Source organism: Loxodonta africana, chromosome 3 (genome assembly GCF_030014295.1).
Source record: "Loxodonta africana isolate mLoxAfr1 chromosome 3, mLoxAfr1.hap2, whole genome shotgun sequence".
Lineage (NCBI taxonomy): Eukaryota > Metazoa > Chordata > Mammalia > Proboscidea > Elephantidae > Loxodonta > Loxodonta africana.
In genome coordinates, this window is record NC_087344.1 from 210624514 (window position 1) to 210645122 (window position 20609).

The 20609-nt window shown below is 46.1% G+C and overlaps 1 protein-coding gene across 4 annotated transcripts in view; it reads left to right on the forward strand.

Moving 5' to 3' along the window:
* The first annotated feature begins 465 nt into the window (after positions 1 to 465).
* The window catches only part of SELP (selectin P), a 41258-nt gene continuing 21114 nt past the window's right edge, over positions 466 to 20609 (forward strand). For 2 of the 4 annotated variants that reach the window (XM_064282967.1, XM_064282968.1), the window contains exons 1-7: positions 472 to 689; positions 10603 to 10693; positions 13150 to 13536; positions 15859 to 15966; positions 16437 to 16622; positions 17475 to 17660; positions 18223 to 18408. In XM_064282967.1, coding sequence (XP_064139037.1) covers positions 687 to 689; positions 10603 to 10693; positions 13150 to 13536; positions 15859 to 15966; positions 16437 to 16622; positions 17475 to 17660; positions 18223 to 18408 — 1147 coding nt within the window. In that variant the 5' untranslated portion in view covers positions 472 to 686. Of the gene's footprint in view, positions 690 to 10602; positions 10694 to 13149; positions 13537 to 15858; positions 15967 to 16436; positions 16623 to 17474; positions 17661 to 18222; positions 18409 to 19857; positions 20044 to 20609 lie in introns of all 4 variants that reach the window. The other 2 variants (XM_023554269.2, XM_064282969.1) reach the window with 2 other exon arrangements.

Here is a 20609-nt window from a genome sequence, read left to right on the forward strand (position 1 = left end):
GCAGTTTAACACCAAGGTCCAAGCCGTAAGCACTGCGTCACAGAGTCTCCATCCTACAGACTCCATGGGCAGAGAAATATAGCCCTTCCGTTTTAAAATCATCTTTTTTTTTTTCTGACATAAAGAGCAGAAATTTCTTTCCAATGATCTGTGCCTGTTTTATACATCTTTTCAAAACTCTTTCCAATAATGTCTCCCAAGTGCCAGGAAACCCTCAAGGGCTGCTTTCCCCTTAAAGGTTGCTGGAATAATAGCACTCGCTGAGATTTCAAAAGAACTGGAAAATTTACACTTAGAATATCATGATTAATACAAAGCATGTCTTCCAACTGTATACTCTCAAATTGTGGTGCAGATCTTAATCGAAGGAAACCTGATCCCTGGGGGTGTGGGGACTATTCCGACATTGCTCACCCTGGGGTGTCCAGGAGTGATTCACAATTACCCTGTTGCCAGACCATCCCCGTGGAAGTAGGCGACCCCTGCCCTCAGTGACTGCATTTCTGCGTTCCAGCTTTGCTCCTGTGTTATCAACATTCTAACCTCCTGGGAGGGGCTGTGGTGAATTTCGGGAAGGTGGATAGGAAGCTGCTTTTTTAAACAGCCTGACACTGAGTGCAGGCAGTGAGGCCATAAGAAGCCTGGGTTGAGCAGAAGGCAGAAAGCGAGCAGAGTCCGCAGAGGAGATGGTAAGTTCATTCCTCTTTCATATGGGAAGTGGATGAGTTGGAGTGAGCTTGGGCCTGAATCAGGACGCTGAAGGTTAAAAAAGAGAGCAATAGCAAGAGCCATGGAGCTTTATGCTGAAGGGCCTTTTAGAGTGTACAAGTACTTCAGCAGCTGCTGCCCCCCTTTGACCCTCCCCTTAGCCTTGTGCAGTTGAGGTTGTTCCCATTTTACAGATGAAATGTGTGCCTCACAGTGTGCCTTGCAGAGCCTGCGCGGTTTACCCAAGGCTGGACACTGTCAGGATCTGGACTCCTGTCCTCTGGTAAATCTACAACCTCCTTCTCCAGGACTGCTCTCCTCTCTGGGTTGAATGCAAAGCTGAGCCAGTGCCCTGGGACAAGCCTGTGGTTGAAAGGTTCTTCAACCCCAGCCCTCCCGTTTCTTTCTCTGAGACCTAGGAGTCTGCTGGGACTGACCTGGAGTATATACATGGTTCCCACTTCTGTGATATGTCTCAATCCTGTTTGTGACTCAGTTCCGTCATCTATAAAATAGGTATAACAGTAGTGCTCTATTTCATAGTGTCATTGTAAAGAGTAAATAAGATTACACTGGAAAGCATTTAGATATGAGCCTGACACATAGTAAGTGATCGATGAATGTTACCTATTATTGTTATGAGAAAGAAAATTTTGGGGGGTACAATGGGGCTGAGGATCCAGGGGAGACCCACGAAAGACCAGGCATTCTTGCACACAGTAATGATTTCCTGAATCAGACACACACGGTTAAGTCACTTTTTATTTTACCCCTGGTTTACTGGGAGAATCCCACACTGTTCCAGGGTCCAAAATCCTGCAGGCTCTGGCTAAGGAGGGGCCAGGCTGATCTCTGCCCTGGGCACCTGTCTATGAGATTCCAGAAGAAAGCAGCACTTACACCGATTCACCACACCTCTTCACTATCATACACTTTTCAAGTGCCCGAACTGAGGTGTCTGTGTTGGGGAAACGGGGATAAGAGGTTGGCGAAGAGAAGAGGAAGCACTTCAAGCTTGTCCTGAGTTTGAACCACAATGACATAAGAATGTGGACTAACTTTGTCTTATCTGCTGCTGTCTTACTTTTCCTGAATCGGACAACATACACGAATATGCAGTTATTTCTGTCTTCCTTATATCCTGTCTTTGGCACCCTCCTCTATTTCAGAGATATGTAAACATAGTGGATCACAGAGTCCTTTGAGATCCTGATAAAAGCTACAATTCCTCTTCCAAGACAAAAGTGCGAACACCTGCGTGAACCTCAGCCTTTCTCAACAATCGCAGGGTGTTCTGTGTGACTCCTGGGTTAAGAATCCACCCTGCAGCCCCCTATGCTTAATGCTCAGATGCTCCAAGGGGGAGGGGGCAGTAATAATAATAATAACTAATATAATAATAATAATGAATATTTATCGAGCCTTCACCACACGCCAGACACTGGGCCTAAGGCCTTAATTTTGTGACCTCATCAAATCCTCCAACAGCGAGGTGGGCACTCTACCATGAAGTGCAAGGACCCCAGCCCTGTGACGTTTTTCACAATCCAGAGACGAGGCTTCTTCCTTTGCCCCTGGGCACATTTGGCCCTTGGCATTCAGGAGGCTTAAAGTGTCTGTTCTGTTTCAGGTTCCGAAAGTGGCTCCAGTGAACCTGAAGGACCTCAGGAAACAAGGCTAAGGTTTAGCTGGCAAGTTGTTTTCAATCAGAAAGACCTCGGAAAGAGAGCTCTTGAGTGGAAGCTTAAATCATGCTGATGTTACTCAAAGTTTTTAGTGGGCTAAAACCCACTAAGCTGTGGATTCTCTCCCATTATAGTTTTTCACCATCTTAGGTCTGTGACTTTTAACTCCTACTCTTCTTTCCATTACCAGTTTTCCAAAACGCGGCTAAGTGGTTCAGACTCTCTTGGGATGGCCACTGTTTCTTTTTTTTTTTTTTTGGCCACTGGTTCTTAAAATGTGCAGCCTCAGAGTTGTGTAGGTGGAAGCTTAGTAACCAAATCCTCAAAAAAAAAGGACTCAGAACAGAACAGGTGGAACTGAGAAAAGACTGTGGACCCAACACTAGAGAGTCGGTAGACTGTAGTTTCCTAAATGGCATTTATTACATTGTCTTCTCAGTATCCAGCTCCTCTGATTGAAAAGCAGAACAGAAATTCTATAAAGTCACATAGCTAACCCTCGTATTAGGAGGGCTATAGCTTGGCTAGGGTCCAACAAGACATTTTTTATAGGCATACGACTTCATTTTTAATGCTTACATTTTGCCCTAAATAACGATGGTCGGTAGTCTCAGTTGAATACGTGTCTATATTCTATGTCTTAATGTCCTGGGCTCCTTCCTGCCTTTATTTCTAACTTGCTATTAGGCAATCTCTTTTCTCACTGGGTTTATTTTTCTACCTTTAAGCCAGACCTACTAATAGCTTGTCACACCATCACTCCTCTCCCCAGAATCTTAAGAGGAATAATCTTATATCAGTTATAATGCCTTGTAAAATCTGGGTTTTGTCACCAGCAAGTTGTGTAGTTTTGCCTCCTCAATGATTCTCATATCCACCTTCCCACTTTGCATTCCCATTGGCCCCAGTCCAAGCCAGGTCCCCTTTAACTCCCACTGGGTCTATTGCAGAGTCCCTCAGTGACACAAATGGCTAAGCATTCAATTACTAACCAAAAGGTGGGCAGTTTGAACCCACCCAGAGGCACCTTGGAAGAAAGACCTGGAGATATGCTTCCAAAAGGTCACAGCCTTGAAAACCCTATGTAGTGCAGTTCTACTCCGCAACACATGGAGTTGCCAGTCAGAATCAACTCAACTGCAATTAGTTTGGTTTGATTTTGGGAGTACTGAAACCCTGGTGGCGTAGTGGTTAAGTGCTACAGCTGCTAACCAAAGGGTCAGCAGTTCAAATCCACCAGGCACTCCTTGGAAACTCTATGGGGCAGTTCTACTCTGTCCTATAGGGTCGCTATGAGTCGGAATCGACTCAACGACACTGGGTTTTGGTTTGGCAGTAGCATCTGTTCCTGTTACAGTCAGCACTCTAAAATGGGTCCCTTCTGATGACTGGCATTTCTGAACAGGAGCTGGTGCCAACCTACATTTTTGGTGAATTTTTAGGATCTCCCAATTTTCAACATTAATTAGACCACATCACTATCCCTTCTAAAACCCTCCCCTGGCTTCTCATTGCACTTAGAAAAAATCTCACCCCCTTGTTCTGGCTTTACAAAGCCTGGAGTGATCTGTCTTCTGCTTTCCTCCCCAGCTTCATCTCTTCACTTCTTCCTATTGCTCATTCTATTCTAGCCACACTGATGGCTTCATGTTCTCTGAATACACCACACCTTGCTTCCACTTCAAAGCCTTTGCATTCGCTTTTCCTTCTGTTTTTGATTGTTCTACCTCCTGCTACTCATCTGGCTGGCTTCTTCTGGCTATTCAGCTCTCAGCTTCAACATCACCTCCTCAGAGACGTCTGCCCTGACCTCCCTGTCGAACAAAACCACCCTGTCCGTCACTATCACATAGCCCAAAAAACCCCACACCAAATGGATTGAAGGTGAGGGCAGGAGATGAGCCTAAATGAATAGGAAGAGGCCATGTCTTAAAGGGTGTTGGCGTGTATTGTCTTGAAGGGTTTGTACTTATCACTCAGAGTGTAGGACCAGTTAAAGGATTTTAAGTAGTGAAGCACTATGCTTACATTTTTGCATTAGGAGTGTCAGTCTGGCTGCATTATAAATATTGGGTTGGAGATTGGTGATTCTAGGGGAAAAAAGGACCAATTAGAAGACAATTGACATAGTCCAGGAAAAAAGTGATGGTATCTGAACTTGTGTTGTGGCAGTGAAATAGAAATTTGGAGAATGGCAAGGTACCTTGTTAGAAAGTAAAGTCAGTAGGATTCGTTGTGAGGGGTTAGTGCAAGAGAGGGATCCTAGCTCTTTTCTCTCTGGTTCCGCTTGATGGCAGATCTCAGGGTCTCTGTGGGTGGGTAGGCAAGGGGGCTCCGGTCAGTTCTACTGTCTGTTAATAGGAACATGGTGTTTTTGTTAGTAGCTGTTGAGATGGCTCCAACTCATGACAACCTTATATATAATAGAATAAAATGTTGCCTCGCCCTATGCCATCCTCGTGATTGCTGGTATGCTTGAGTCCATTGTTGAGGCCACTAAGCATTTTGAGTGCCTTTGACCTGGGGGCTCATCTTCCAGCACTGTATCAGACAATCTTCTGATGTGATCCACAGGGTTTTCATTGTCTAATTTTTGGAAGTAAATCACCAAGCCTTCCTTCCTGGTCTAATCTTAGTCTGGAAGTTCCACTGAAACCCGTCGACTATAGGTGACCCTGCTGGTATTTGAAATAGCTTCCAGCACCATAGCAACATGCAAGCCACCATAGTAAGACAAGCTGACAGACAGGTGGTGGAATGGGACCATACATCCCTCATACCAGCTCCCTTTGGTGCTAGAGCCTTTCAAAGAGTCACCCAGTCCAGAGGGTTTGATTGAAATTTGCCTGCCTTCCTCCCTATATCTAAGAGCTGCTGCTGTTTGATGTCCCTCAAAGTATGGAAACAGTTCTTCGTTCCCCTACTTCCTGCATGGAGTTAAGAGAGTGAGTTCTGCTTATTTGTTCTCTCACATGGAATGTATAAGACAGTGGGCCATCATGACCCCTGTTTCACTCACACAGAATGAGACAAAGCACCAATAATATATTTTTGTGCAGCCTTTTTATGTTTCTCTACCTAGTTATGATATATATTTTTACTTAGATATAATCCCTGTTGTAACCATAATACACTTAGTTGTAATTATCACATATCTTTCGAACATTTTTCTGTTCAGTGCATTTCTACCTTGCTTTTTGATGCTCCCTGCCATCACTTATTCATTCATTCATTCATGCCTATTTATTAAGCATTTGGTCTGTAGGGGTGGGGATTCAGACCCAAGTGAGTTACCGTCCTTGCCCTGGAGAAGTCTCTGCTAGCATCTCCCTCCAGCTATATGCTCTTATGTTTGCTTTGCAGTTGGATTGTGGGGCTCATGTTCAGGAGGGAAGTCAGGGATGGAGATGCTGATTGGGGGCCACTGGCAAACAGATAACCAAAAGAAGCCCTGGAAAAGCAGCAAAGTGAGAAGAGGCAGCCCCTAGGGTAGATCTGAGGTAGACTCAGAGGGAGACTCTCAGAAAACTACCTGAAAAGTCAGCGAAGGATCAAGAGAAGAGCCAAGGGAAGCATTTTAGCCAAAAGGAAGTTGTAAACAGTATTTATTGCTTCAGGAAGGTCAAGGAAGAGAGAGTAGAAGGTCATCACTGGGTTTGGTAATTAAGATATTAGTAGTAAATCTAGCAAGAGCAGTTTAGTAAGATGGAGGGGCAATGGGCTGGGCAGTAGGTGGGAAGTGAAGACAGCCCAGCTGTAGAGTTTGGCAGAAGGACAAGGGGTCACAGGAAAGACATTATTCGATTCTGCCTCTCTAAAAGTGCAAAGGTCTAGTCTACAATGTAGACAGGGATCAAGATCTCCTTTCCATGGCATCGTTCTCGCCAACCTTGTAAGCTACCTGGAATGCTAGCAGCCATGAGACTCCTGCTAGCATCTGATACCTCTTCCTGCAAACATGAGGTTGAGGGTCCATGCTCCTCTTTTCACCCCACAATCATTTTCATTTCTTTGGAAAAGTTAACAAGAACCACAGTTGGAAACAGCCTAAATGAAGGTTTACACAGTCACCGGATGTTATCCTAATGACCTCATCTCAGACTCCTTTCCAGTGACTTCCAAAGAACATTGAAGTAGAGATTAGCAGAGCATGTGGCCACTTCTTCTAGAAAGGCATTTCCTCTTATTTCAGAGTCTGAGCTGCTTAGTAACACAAGGACAGAGACCCAGCACCCTGGACTCAGCACCATCCAAAATACTGTGCTGCAGAACAGAAGCAGAGGTGCGAAGGTCTGGGCACCCCAGAAACATTTCAGGGGACAATTATTACTCATTGGAAGATTTAAAGCCCCACTCAGTCCCCATACCCACAAGCAACACCCTTGTCGGCTGCCAATGATTCCAAGTGCTACCTTAACATTAACACAGAGATTTGAACTTGGGGTTCATTAACATGGACAGACTTAGTGGGTCCATGAGCCTTCTGAAATTGTCTTTAAAATTACAAATGTGCATTTTTTGAAGAATCCTGACCATGGCTTTTATCAGGCTTCCAAAGGAGTTCATGAGCTCTAGGAAAGAAAGATTCACTGTCTTAACCCTATATTCGTTCAAGTGAGCAGCCTTGGGCATGTGGCCCTAATACCTCACAGCATGTTTTCTCCTTTTCAAAATGGGTGACTAAGAGCTTGACATAACTAATGCCATAATGATACTCTAAGTAACCTGTAAGTTTTTTTTTTTAACTGTACCAGCTGCACTGGTCTCTTTTCAAAGGGATGCGTGGCCTTCTCGGTTCTTGCAGCCTTGGTCTCCCTCCTCTTCTTTGTTCTCTTGGGAGATGGCCTTCAGCCTGTAAGATAGCAGCTGGGAAGGCTGCCTGGCGCTTTTGGTCTGCAACTTTCTTTCTTGCTCTTTATCTCGGTCAGAGGAAACTTGGGAGGTCAGTTCCACTAGCAGAGAGATTTTTATATAAGTTTTTTACCTGTTACAAACATACAGATTAGAGTCCAGATGTCCAGCATGCATATCTTTAGTTTAATAAAGAGTTTCTTATAATCGTTTTGTGATGTATACTCCTCTGACCATCTGTGGGCTATGTGCTTGAAGACACTATGTAATACTGGCGGAAATGATACATAAACTCTGGTGTAGAAACTGCTTTTTGGAACTCCATAAAGACAGCCTGCGTTGCTGTTGGACTTTCTGTTGGTGTCATCTCCTAATAAACTTTCTCTCTTTCTGATTTGGCGAATGCTCCAGGGCACGAACCATAACTGGGCAACAGGCAAATCATTTAAATTCATTGAGTCCTAGTGATGGGGAACAGAATCAAATGGCCCCATCTTAATTGTTCATGGTTTAAAAGACTTGCTGCAGAAAGCCTGAGAAATGCCAAATTGGTTTGTCAGTAATCTTTATTGTCTCTTAAAACCAACTGCTGTCCAGTTGACTCCGACTAGGAGTAGAACCGTGCTCCACAGGGTTTTCAATGGCTGATTTTTCAGAATTACCACACCTTTCTTCCAAGGTGCCTCTAAAAAAAAAAAAAACAAAAAACCTGCTGCCCTCACCCTATAGGACCGAGTAGAACTGCCCCATAGGGTTTCCAAGGAACAGCTGTTGCATTCCAACTGCCAACCTTTTGGTTAGCAGCCTTGGCTCTTAACCACTACACCACCAGGGTTTCCAAGGTGCCTCTGGGTGGACTCAAACCTTCAGACTTTCTCCAGACTTTCGGTTAATAGTCAGGCATGTTAACTGTTTGCAACCCCCAGGGACTCCTTATGGCTCTTACAGATCAGAATCCATCAGGCCTGCTTGGAAACTCTACGGGGCAGCTTTGTTGTCCTTTGGATCAATATGAGTCGGAACTGACTGCACGACAACGGGGTTTGTTTGTTTGTTTGTTTTGGTCTCTCTTTCTTGCTTTCTATCTCTCTCTGTTTTGTTTGGTGTGGTATAGAATTTGCTGAATAAATTTTTTTTAAAGCTAAGTCTTATTTAAAATTTTAAACAAACAAGTTAAACTGCTCCAGTTAAGGACAGTGGGTGATGCACGGTGGTAGGATCAGAAGCCCCTCCCATTCGTCCTCCCCACAAGCTACCCTGAGCTGGCCCCAGAGGTCTGACAGAAACCCTAGAAGTACTCTGTACGGGGAGAAAACCACTTCCGAAGGGCACAGGAAGCATGCCACCAGATTAAACAATGCTGCGCTCCTCCTCCAATCCGTCTGAGAAACCCAGCATGGTTTCCGAGGCAAACACTAGGCTCCTCCTCCATGGGGTCTACGGGATTTTCCTCTTCAGCAGTAATATTTTTACTCCTTTACTTCCCCCGCCCCCCCCCCCGTTTTCTTTCTGGGGAACTCTGTAAGCTCTCATACCTTTTAAAGTGGAGAGCCAGCATTTTTCGTCATAAATTTTAAAAGCATTCAAGATGGGGCTTCCTGCGTATTGTAAATAATTTGCATTTTGAGTTGTTGAAATCAGTTTTAGTACACAACTAAACAAAATAGCATAAACATAATACAGATTTTAATAAGTTACTTAAGCTTTTATATTTAAAATTCTCTTGAAGATGCACCAGTAAATGAGAAGAGGAGCTTTTCTTCCATTCGCTGGTGTATTAATGGATGAATGCTATTTACTGATAAAATCACACAGGTTTGGCATCAGTTCTATTCCTATATTTCACTTTTAAGTCTTTAAGCCTTGGGAAATTTGGTTCACATAAATAAGTAAATGGGAATGAAAGTTTTATTACAGCAATGTCCCTCAATTATTCGAACCCCTTCCAAGGTACATGCCCCAAAATTACGTAGTGATTTATCACCAAAATTTAGCAGTAGTTTAACAGCTGAAAACTTAATTGGGTCCTCCCTCAATTTTAATGAAAGGCGAGACATGGAAACCACTGAACTTGAAAAGGGCCTTGTCCCACTATCATTTGGAGCGTTCAGGTTCTCAACACATGCATTGATATTTTGAATTGTCTCTATCTGGCACACCAACATACAATTATGTACACGGAGGGGCAAGGCATGTGCGTGATTCCTTTTGTAAAGTGGCAGACACATGTGTTCCTAGGCAGATTGGCTTTAGGAAAGAATACATATGGAAGTTGAAAATCCAAGTATAGATTGACTTAAAACTCATCTTGCTTATGTAGCCTTGGGAAGCCATGCATGTCATGGTCTGCAGGCTTCCGCTATAGCACTGGCATGGTGCTTTATGGGTACTGAATGGAAACGTGGCAGTAAAAACAGCTGGTGATGCAATACAGTCTGGAGAGAACTCAATGGCCTGAGGTGCCCATGAAGGGATTATTACCATACTTACTGTGTAAATAAACAGTTCTGTAAATCATAAGATCATGGTGCTCATTTGTCTGACAATAGGTCCTCCAGAGGCCTGCTGACTACTCTCCCAGCTTTTAAGAACAGAAAATATGCTGACTTATCAATGCCAATATTCCGAAACTCCTGGACAGAAATGTGCCAGGCTTCTAATACAAAGATAGCCTCAAAAATCTGTGAGGTTTGCACGGCTTTCAGTTGTGTCCTCTACACTGTCTGGTCAGGTTGTAGTCAGTGGTGCATGAGCACACACACACACACACACGCATGCACACACCACCCCATACACCCCATGCCCTACCTCTGCATTATCTTATCACTGGAGCGGGCCCGCAGCAATTGAGAATTTCCATAGAGAAGAGGTTCTACCACCCACCTGTCAGTTTGTCGTACTGTGGTGGCTTGCATATTGCTCTAATGCTGGAAGCTATGCCATTGGTGTTTCAAATACCAGCAGGATCACCCACAGTGGACAGCTTTCAGCAGAGCTTCTAGACTAAGACAGAGTAGGAAGAAAAGCCTGGTGATCTTCTTCTAAAAATTAGCCAATAAAAACCCTATGGACCACAACAGGAGATTGTCTGATACAGTGCTGAAAGATGAGCCCCTGGGCTGAAAGGCACTCAAAGTATCTAGTGGCCACAACAATGGTCTTGAGCATATCAGCGGTGGGGAAGATGGCAAAGGACCAGGCAAAGTTTCATTCTGTTGTTCATGAGGTCGCCAGGTATCAAACCGATCTGACAGCAGCTGTCAACAGCAATAACAACATAATGGTTGTTAACAAGAACGTTTTTGGCCACGTTGGTTGCGCACAGATACTAAAAGCAAGTTTTCTGTTCTCGTTTCAGGCTAGCTGCCTAAAGGCCACCTGGAATTGGAGATTTCAGAGAGCGGGCTTCCGAGCTGCTCACCTCCTTTGCTTCAGTGCTCTGATCTGTGGTAAACTTCAGGTTAAGCCTTCACCTAGCCCTGAGGGATTAGGGTAGAGCCCAGAGCAAGCAAAAGAAGTTAAGGACAGCAAGCTGTTCAGGCCGGAGAAGAGCCAGTATTTATACAAGAACAGTGTGCCCAGCACCACCATGTTCATGGAAGAGACTTCAGAATATAAACTGATATATTCAGGACCTATTTATCCATCAGGCATAGTAGGCACAGGCCCACAACAGTTTTAAACCCGTTGCCGTCGAGTTGATTCCGACTCATAGCCACCCTATAGGACAGAGTAGAACTGCTCCATAGAGTTTCCAAGGAGAGCCTGGTGGAGTCGAACTGCCAACCTTTGGTTAGTAGACATAGCACTTAACCATTGCACCACCAGGGTTTCCACAACAGTTTTAGGGACCCACAAAAAAAGTGCTTAATGCTCACCAAAGTCATAATGTGGCCCTGGACATACCGGGATTTGTGGCATAAAGTCTTAAGGCAAACAATGTTGCAGAGGTGCTGGTGAGGAGGAGCAACCATGGCCGACACTCCTCGTGTCCGCAGAGGAGCGGGCTGAATAAATACAAGGCTTTATAAACAGGAAAAGAGCCATTTCCAGGCCTGACTCCTTGCATTGTACACCTCTGTCCAAAGGAACTGGGCTCCTTGCCGCTGTGAGCCCCAACTGGCTGTAATAACAAGCCTTTGCATCCAAGTGCTCTTTAGGCTTTGGAAGGGCACATTCTTCATTTGTTTGATATCACAAACGTGTAAAGAAGAGCTATTTTGAGCCTTGTTTTAACCAGTGAGTAAGCAGACATGAAGGGGCCCTGGTGATACAGTGGTTAAAGTGCTCAGCTGCGAACCGAATAGGCGGTTCAAACTCACCAGTTGCTCCACAGGAGAAAGACGTGGCAGCCTGCTTCCGTAAAGATTACAGCCTTGAAAACCCCATGGGGCAATTCTACTGTAGGGTCTCTGTAAGTCAGAATCGACTCAATGGCAGTGGGTTTGGTTTTAGTTAAGCAGACATGGAGGAAGTAATTTATCAAAGAGAAACAGCCCGGAGGAGAGGAAGGAATGTCAGATTGCAAATGAGGGTACTTCTTTCTAGCCCTGGCTTTTCCACAAACTAGCTGTGTTTTACCCCTTCAGCAAACGTTTGCTGAATACCTATTGCTAAGCTCCAAGCTCTCTGCTGAGCCCGCCTTCAGCCGTTGTGGATGATGTGGCATAAACAGACATTGCACACAAGGCCACGATGGCCCTGGAGGCAGGTACACACGCAGTAGGAACCTGGGAGACGAAACCCCACGACAGCCTGGGGAATCATGGAGACTAGGAGGGAAAGTTCACTAGGCACACAGTGGGGAGGGCAGCCAGGATGGCAGGCACAGCATGTGCACAGGCTTGGAAGTGGGAGCCCTGCTTTGCTAAGAAACCAGGTGCAGCAGACGGTGAGGCTGGGCCAGGAGGCAGGGTCCAGGTCATAAAGCATCTTATATTCCATGTTAAAGGTAGAGCCTGTACATACGAGGCAACCATCAAGACATTCGATGTCCCATTTAACTGGAGTTTGGACAAATCACTTAGCATGTCTCCTTTGAGTTAGGAGTCCCTGGGTGCTGCAAATGGTAAAGTACTTGGCTGCTAGCTGAAAGGTTGGTGGTTTGAATCCACCCAGAAGGGCCTCAGAAGAAAGGACTAGCGATCTACTTCCAAAGAGCACAGTTCTACTCTGTGCAGCTCTACTCTGACATGCACGGGGCGGCTCTACTCTGACATGTACGGGGCGGCTCTACTCTGACACGCGTGGGGCGGCTCTACTCTGACACGCACGAGGCGGCTGTACTCTGACATGCACGGGGCGGCTCTACTCTGACATGCCTGAGGCGGCTCTACTCTGACACGTGTGGGGCGGCTCTACTCTGACACGCGTGGGGCGGCTCTACTCTGACACACCCGGGGCGGCTCTCCTCTGACACGCCCGGGGCGGCTCTACTCTGACACCCGTGGGGCGGCTCTACTCTGACACGCCGGAGGCGGCTCTACTCTGACATGCATGGGTTTGCCATAAGTTGGAATTAACTCAGCTGCAGTTGGTTGGTTTTGGTTTCGTTGAATTAGAGTCAACTCGACAACTGGTTTGGTTTGGTTTTGAGCATTTATAAAAAAGGAGGGGATTAGCTTAGATGACCTCTGAGTTTCCTTCCAACTCTGGTAACATATGATTCCAAATTTGTAATACCAACCATCCTGAGAAGAGGATCTTTTCTATTCTGACTTCATGTACCCCTGAGTGATATATAGGAATCCACTCTTTTCCTTCATGAAGCAGTCATGTTTCGAGTACTTGTCTTCTGGCCAGAAACTCATCTGGCTACCCAGAAGTGTCCTTGCGGTCACAGCACCGCCCCCCCCCCCCCCCCAGTCAGAGATGCTAACGTGGCTCCCACTCTCCCTTGCTCCAGAACTGATGGACCAGAGAGAAGTGGCAGCGTGGACGTATAATCACAGCATAAAAGCGTACACATGGAATCATTCCCGGGCCTTCTGCCAGAAGTTCTACACAGATTTAGTGGCCATCCAGAATAAGAATGAAATCGCTTACCTCAATAATGTCATACCCCACTACAAGTCTTACTACTGGATTGGTATCCGAAAGATCAATAATGTTTGGACTTGGGTGGGAACTAACAAGACTCTCACTAAGGATGCCGAGAACTGGGATAACAATGAGCCCAACAACAAGCAGAATAACCAGGACTGTGTGGAAATCTACATCAAGAGCTCGTCAGCCCCTGGCAAGTGGAATGATGAGCCCTGCGGGAGGAGAAAGCGGGCACTGTGCTACACCGGTAAGGTCTTCTCTTGAAAACCTATTACCATGGAGTCAACTCCGACTCATGGTGACCTCCCATGTGTCTCAGTAGTACTTTGTGCTCCATAGGGCTTTCAATAGCTAATTTTCAGATGTAGATCACTAGGCCTTTCGCCTGAGGCACCTCTGGGTGGACTCAAACCTCCAACCTTTCAGTTAGCAGCTGAGCCATTAACCATTTGCATCACCCAGGGACTCCAAGGTCTTCTCTACTCTTCTGAAATTTTTTTTTTTTGTTTTTTTTAATGGCTTCACTAGTTGGTTAAATGAGTCAATTAAATGGAGCCACAAGTCAGGGAGATGAAAATGAGGGTTAAACTGTTCCCCACTGCTGCCGAGTCAATTCCAACTCACAGCGACCCTATATAAAAAGAGTAAAGCTGCCCCATTGGGTTTCCTAGGCTGTAATCTTTATGGAAGCAGACTGCCACATCTTTCTCCCGCAGAGCAGCTACTGGGTTTGAACTGCCAATGTTCTGGCTAGCAGCCAAGTGCTTTAACCACTGCACCACCAGGTAAACTGTTAGCCAGAACTTATTGAGCACCTTGAAGAATATCTGATCAGGAATAGAGAAAAGTGGCTTTCTGATACTAAGAGGAAATTTTAAACCATCCATCCCACCCTTTCTGTTTTGTACCTGATGAAATGGAAACTCAGGGAGTTTTTGTTTCTCAAGGTCCTAGAGCAGGACAGAAGCAAATTTAGGACTAGTAACCGGCCTCCTAAATTTTAAGTCCAGAGTCTTTTTCCACCACCGTGCCCTAGTATGGAAACCCTGGTGGTGTAATGGTCAAAAGCCACGTCTGCTAATCAAAAGGTCAGGAGTTCAAATCCACTAAGCATTTCTTGGAAACCCTATAGGACAGTTCTACTTTATCCTATAGGGTCGCTATGAGTCAGACTCGACTTGATGACAACGGGTTTATGCCCCACTGTTGGAGCCCTGGTAGCGCAGTGGTTAAGAGCAAAAGGTTGGCTGTTAACCAAAAAGGTCTGCAGTTTGAATCCACCAGCCACCCCTTGGAAGCCCTATGGGGCAGTTCTACTCTGTCCTATCGGGTCACTCATGAGTTGGAATTGACTTGACAGCAACGGGCTTGGTTTTTGGTCTTATGACCTAGTATATTTTTTTTATATTATAAGAAAGGGTAGGGTCAAGAGCAGGGAGCAAGGAAATAGAATGGAAAAGATGCGGACCAAACCTCTGTCTTCCAGCTACTGCTGCTTCCTGTCTCTTCACTTAGAACCTTGCAAGGGTCTCACGCTGCCTCACCAAACTCACTGGCTCCTTCCCTGGAACATTCGCCCTGTAGACTCTTGCCTGGGTTATAAAATTATAGTATCTCAGAGTTGAGAGGAAACTTAGAGGTCATTGGTACAGCTTTCTATGTGACATACGGATTTCCTCCTGTAATTACCCCAAAGTGGACCCACATGTGACTAAGGCTTAGTGCAAAAGAAACAGATCATCAGAAAACAGTCTAGCATAGACCTTGCCCCTGGCTAGGACCTTATTCATAAAAACATCTTTCATAGTATCAATTCCAGTACTAATTCCCTTCTAAGAGCATATCCCCTCAAAGGGTCTCTTGCAGAAAAGAAACTTTAGACCTTCTCCATTCTGTCACCCAAGTGGCACAAATTCGGTGAAGGGGGTCTGGCAGGTCAAGCCGGGTCCATACCGTCTATGTCTGGCATGTTTATATCCCTGAAACATTCCTTGTAATATTACTGTCCTTTGCCATGAGTAAGTATTCAACATCTCGTTTGACTTCTATGCTCTTCCACCATATGGTAGTGGACATAGATGTGAACCAAAGTGTGGAAGGGTTTTTGCCCTAAAATTGGGCTCAGAGAAGTAACTTGTCTAAGTTAACACAGCTAGAAGGGTTCAGATCATGTCTGTGTGACCCGTGTCTGGCTCGTAACGTCCATCGCAGGGGCTTCTGTAATAATCCATCTCTATGAATACTCTTGGTTAAAAAGTCAGAGCCTATCTGGGACCACACAGAAGAGTTTCTCTGTCTGCACATCTATGGGTGGCTCTGTTTGTCCCTCTGTGTCCACACAGAGTGACTCCCTCCTCAGGAATCAGGAAATGCAGCACAGAAATGGGAGCCGTGAAGTGCCCCATCATGCTCTTACGATGGCTTTCCCAGGGACAGGCTGGCTCTCAAAGGACGTTGTGGTTCTCCGTTGTTGGGCTAACTCAGGCCTACCCAAGCAGGTCTGAATCCGTGGCTTGAAACAACGTCTCTTACAAATGCCCACGATTCTGCCTCTTCCACATCCATTCAGCCTCCTGCCAAGACATGTCCTGCAGCAAGCAAGGAGAGTGCATGGAGACCATCGGGAACTACACCTGCTCCTGCTACCCTGGGTTCTACGGACCAGAATGTGAATATGGTAAGAGGCGGTCTTATGGATATTATTTTGGTCATGTGCTCATGATGATGCCAGGAAGTAGATGATGTAGAGACTGTCGGTGGGTGAAGGCCAGTCCCAGGCACCCTCAATAACCTGTCTGTATGCCCTACTCAGATGGTCCCTAGATATGCACTCTGGGTAAAACATTTCATCCTTGGAGACGAACATTTGCTCATAAAAATCTCAAAAGGGAAAAGGGAAACATAAAAGAAGCAAACCAAAGAGAACAGTTTTGGGCTAATTTTACATTTTTGAACTAAAGGCCAGTCAAAGAATGATTATTTCCCCAAATGCAGCCAGTACAAAGGTCCACGTAAAGATGGGTGGATTGGGTTAGAGCCTAGGAAGATGGAGCTAAGGAGGTGGTACAGATAGAGTCAGCTTTCAGCAAATATGACCTTGTATTTAAGTCTAAAATGGGAAAAAAATCACCGTTTTATCCCCTGCAGTCACAGAGTGTGGAGAATTGGACCTACCTCAATACGTGCTGATGAACTGCAGCCACCCTCTGGGAAACTTCTCTTTCAACTCACAGTGCAGCTTCCACTGCCCCAAAGGGTCCACACTGACAGGACCCAGCAAGCTGGAATGTTTGGCTTCCGGAAACTGGACGAATGAACCCCCACGGTGTGTAGGTACGTAGTCCCTCTTCTTTCTATCCTCACCAACAGCCAGAATTTCAGGAAAAATAATTGAGTTTCCTCCATTAAAAAGGTGAGAAATGATGAGGGCGTACTTTAGGTGGGAAATTCTGCTTATCTCTGTTACCTGTGGATCAGAGCAATGCTAATGTGTTCTTTTATTATTGTGGCAAAAAATACAGATAACACAATATTTGCCAAGTCAGCACTTGTCACTTGTAAGGATTCAGGGAAACCAATGACATCAGTCACGTTGTACAGCCATCACCAATATTCTTTGCCGTATTTTCCATCCCCATCAACAGAACTTCAGTGCTAGCTAGAAAAAGATTTCCCTTGTTCCTCTTCCGTTTTGCCCCTGGTAACTATTATCAAACTCTGATATCTATACACTTGCCCATTTTAAGTGTTTCATGTTAGTGAAATCATACTATATTTGTCTTTTCGTGATTGACTTATTTCACTCAGAATAATGCTTTCAAGGCTCATCAAGAGTAACATGAATTTTTATTTTCGTGGTATTTTGTATCTGTAAACTGAGGTAATCAGCTTAATTCTTGCTTCTCAGGAAAAGCCATTAGAAAGGTAGCCTTTTTGCTTTGTTAGTTGCAAAAAGAGAAGTTAGGCACTAAGCATTCTTAATTTGATATTTTTACCTGCTTTTTAAAAAAGTAAGTGGAAAAGAAGGGTGTTTGGATCTTTTCACCCAGCTATTGAAAGTATTCTTTAGCCAGCCAAGTCCATCACCTGTCACTTAGGGAAAATCTAGTTGCTGCAGAATCCCGGGGCTTCAAGGTGCTGGCCGCAACCTGAGGTGTCATGGCATTGCTCTCTGGTTGTTTTCAGCCACCCAGTGCCCGCCCCTGGAGACGCCTGAACGAGGAAGCATGGCCTGCCGTCCCTCTGCCAAAGGACTCCAGCACCAGTCCAGCTGTAGCTTCCGTTGTGAAGAAGGATTCACATTAGTTGGGCCGGAGGAGGTGTGGTGTGCTGCCTCTGGAGTGTGGACAGCCCCAGCCCCAGTGTGTAAAGGTGAGTTCCAGAAAGTTGGGGAAGTATAATCTCCAGGTCCCCCGGTCCTTGCTGGGTGTACAGATGAAGCGCTCAGCTTATGGAGAAGCTTGCCTGAATTACCAAAATTTGTCTCTCCTTGCACCTGCCACTCAGCTAGGTTGGGTACATCTAGGGTAGAAAATGAGTGTCGAGTTCCAGAAAAACAAAAGGCTGATTTTACTACATACAAAATGAAAAAGCCCTCCTTGCCCCAAAACTCACAGCCCACAAGCAGTTCGGAGCAACCTAATTCATAAGGACTTTACATAACCCATACCATGTAAGAGGGGAAAAAGGTGACATCTACGTCAGTGAGGAGACACTGGAAGACCTATGGGACGAGGAAGTCTGCGTATTTAAGAGATTTGGGCCACTCTGAGGATGGACTAGGGCTCCAAGTCTGAACCAATATTATTAGCACCTTCAAGCTTCTCAGTGCCACCTTGATCTTCAGAGGTGGCACTACCCTTGTTCTCCAGCTATGGGCACAGTTCTTCTCCCTCCTCATACCTCTTTCTTTGTCCTTGGTTTTTCTCCCCAGCTGTGCAGTGTCAGTTCCTGGAACCCCCCAGCAAAGGAACCATTGACTGTGCTCATCCACTCGCTGCCTTTGCGTATGGCTCCAGCTGTAAATTTGAGTGCCGACCTGGCTATCGGTTGAGAGGCTCGGACACCCTCCGCTGCATTGGCCCTGGCCAGTGGACGGCACCCATGCCAGCCTGTGAGGGTAGGAATTCCCTTTAGCTGTCCCAGCCCACCTAGGAAGGAGACAGGGCATAGTGGAAAGATGAAGGGCTCTTGATGTCAGGGTGACATCCTCCAGGCTCTGGCACCAGAGAAAGATGTTCAACCTCCAGGAGCCGTGGTTTTCTACTCTGTGAAATGGAGCTAAGAATTGCAAGTGCTTTTTTGAGGATAAAGTATATAAAATGTGTGCAATTATATAGCATGTATGAAGTACCTAGCATAGAGCTGGCATCCAATAAACTTGATTTTATGCCTCTTTTTTTCCCTTCCTGCCCCACTGGCACATGAAAGCTATGGGACGATGACTTCCAAGAGGAAGTCAAAGCAGTGCTATTAGGGCAAAGCAAGATTCCCCATCCTGGCCTACAGAGGTAGCCATTGACAAAGGAGCAGAGGAACACTGCATTGAAAAACAGCCGATGATGCAACCCTAGGCAATTGCACAACGCCAGGGATCTGAATTCTGTGCAATTGTCTCACACTCTCAGCTTGTAAAACGGGGAGGGGGGGGGGTGGAGGATTAAGAAATTAAAAGTTAAATCAGTGAATTTCCAGGACATCCTGTCTGGCTCTGAGACTTTAGGGAAGTCACTTAACGTCTCTGACCCTGACTTTTCTCATCTGTAAAGTAATAGAGAAGCACTAGAGAATCTTTGGCTTTAAAACGCCCTGTTTCTGTAAAAACCAGAGGTCAAACCTAGGGTGCACATGGGGGTGTAGAAGAAAGGGTGGTCTTTATACTGTGCAAAACCCCAGGAATAGCCTGGACGTGGAATGTTTCATTCAAGCTGGAGCCAGAGGAGACCAGCCCTAATGAGGACTGAGGTCATTGGGTTTAATTGTGCTCAGGAACTCACCATGCGCTGCACTCACTTGGCAACTGAAGTCTGATTAGGATGACATCCTGTGTTCCAGAGACAAGGCTCATCAGGGATCACTTATAGGGCTAGGTAATAGGGTGTCAACAATAAGCCACGTGGTCTCATAAGTCCAGCCTTTTCTAATATCTACTCTTACCAGATCGAATTCCACAAATAATGTCCATAAATATTTAATGAGCACTTCCTATGTTCCAAACTCTGTGTCATGCTCCAGGATACAGTTATGACCTGCCCCGGCCATCAAGGAGACTGTGGCCTACCGGGAAAGAATACAGGGCAAGAACAGGGGGCAGTGGGAACTCACGGGGGAGTTCCTGCCTGCCTCAGGGTGGGCAGGGCAAGCTGCCTAGAAAGTGACGCCTAGAGCAAGACCTGAAGCATGGTGTGGGAAGCTGCTCTGGGTCGAGTTTCTGAAACAAGGAGGATTTAGGGTTCTGAATATACCGACGATGTGGGTAGAAGACATGTGGCATCTCCCTGAGGGGTTCTTCTGAGGAAGCACTGGGCCCTTCCATGACCTGGTTCCAGACAGTCACTTTCCCATTTAGCCATTGCCTGTGACCCAATGGAGAGTCCTGTCCGTGGAACCACGGATTGTTCCCCGTCCACGCAAGAATTCCAGTACAACACCAGCTGCAGCTTCCGTTGTGCCGAGGGTTTCTTGCTGAGAGGGGCTGAGATGGCTCGGTGTTCCGACTTGGGCCAGTGGACAGTGCCAGCCCCAGTCTGTCAAGGCACAGTGGGGTTGGGATACAGCTTCTGCCCTCACAGACCAGCAGAAGGCACCGACCTCTTCATTTAGCACTGTCGCTGATTTATCCCTCAGATGCCCCCTGAGGTGCTGGGGATGAAATAGCCAGCAAAGCCATTCTCAGGCCCAGCATGGTCTTACAGCTTAGGCAAGGCGAGGGTGGCACTGACTGACATGTGTGAGACAGGCTGGCACGAAGGACATGGGGGCAAAGCATGGAGCGTGAAGAAGAGCACGGAGGGAGGAAGAGTAAAGCAAGAGGCAGAGTGCTGGCTGTCGCTGCCTGTCGACAGGCTGTCAGTCTCCCCGAGGCTCAGGGTCTTCTTCTGTAAAATGGGGGTACAATGACTTGCCTCGAGGGCAGTGGTGGTTGAGTGGAAGAACCTGCACTTTCCACGTGGCGACGCCCACGGCCGCCACTCGTCCGCCGGTGGAGGCTTGTATGTCGCTGTGATTCTGAACAGGCTTTAGCAGGAGCTTCTTTTTTCTAAACCAGGATGAACTAAGGAGAAAGGCCCGGTGAGCCACTTCTGAAATCCAGCCAAGGAA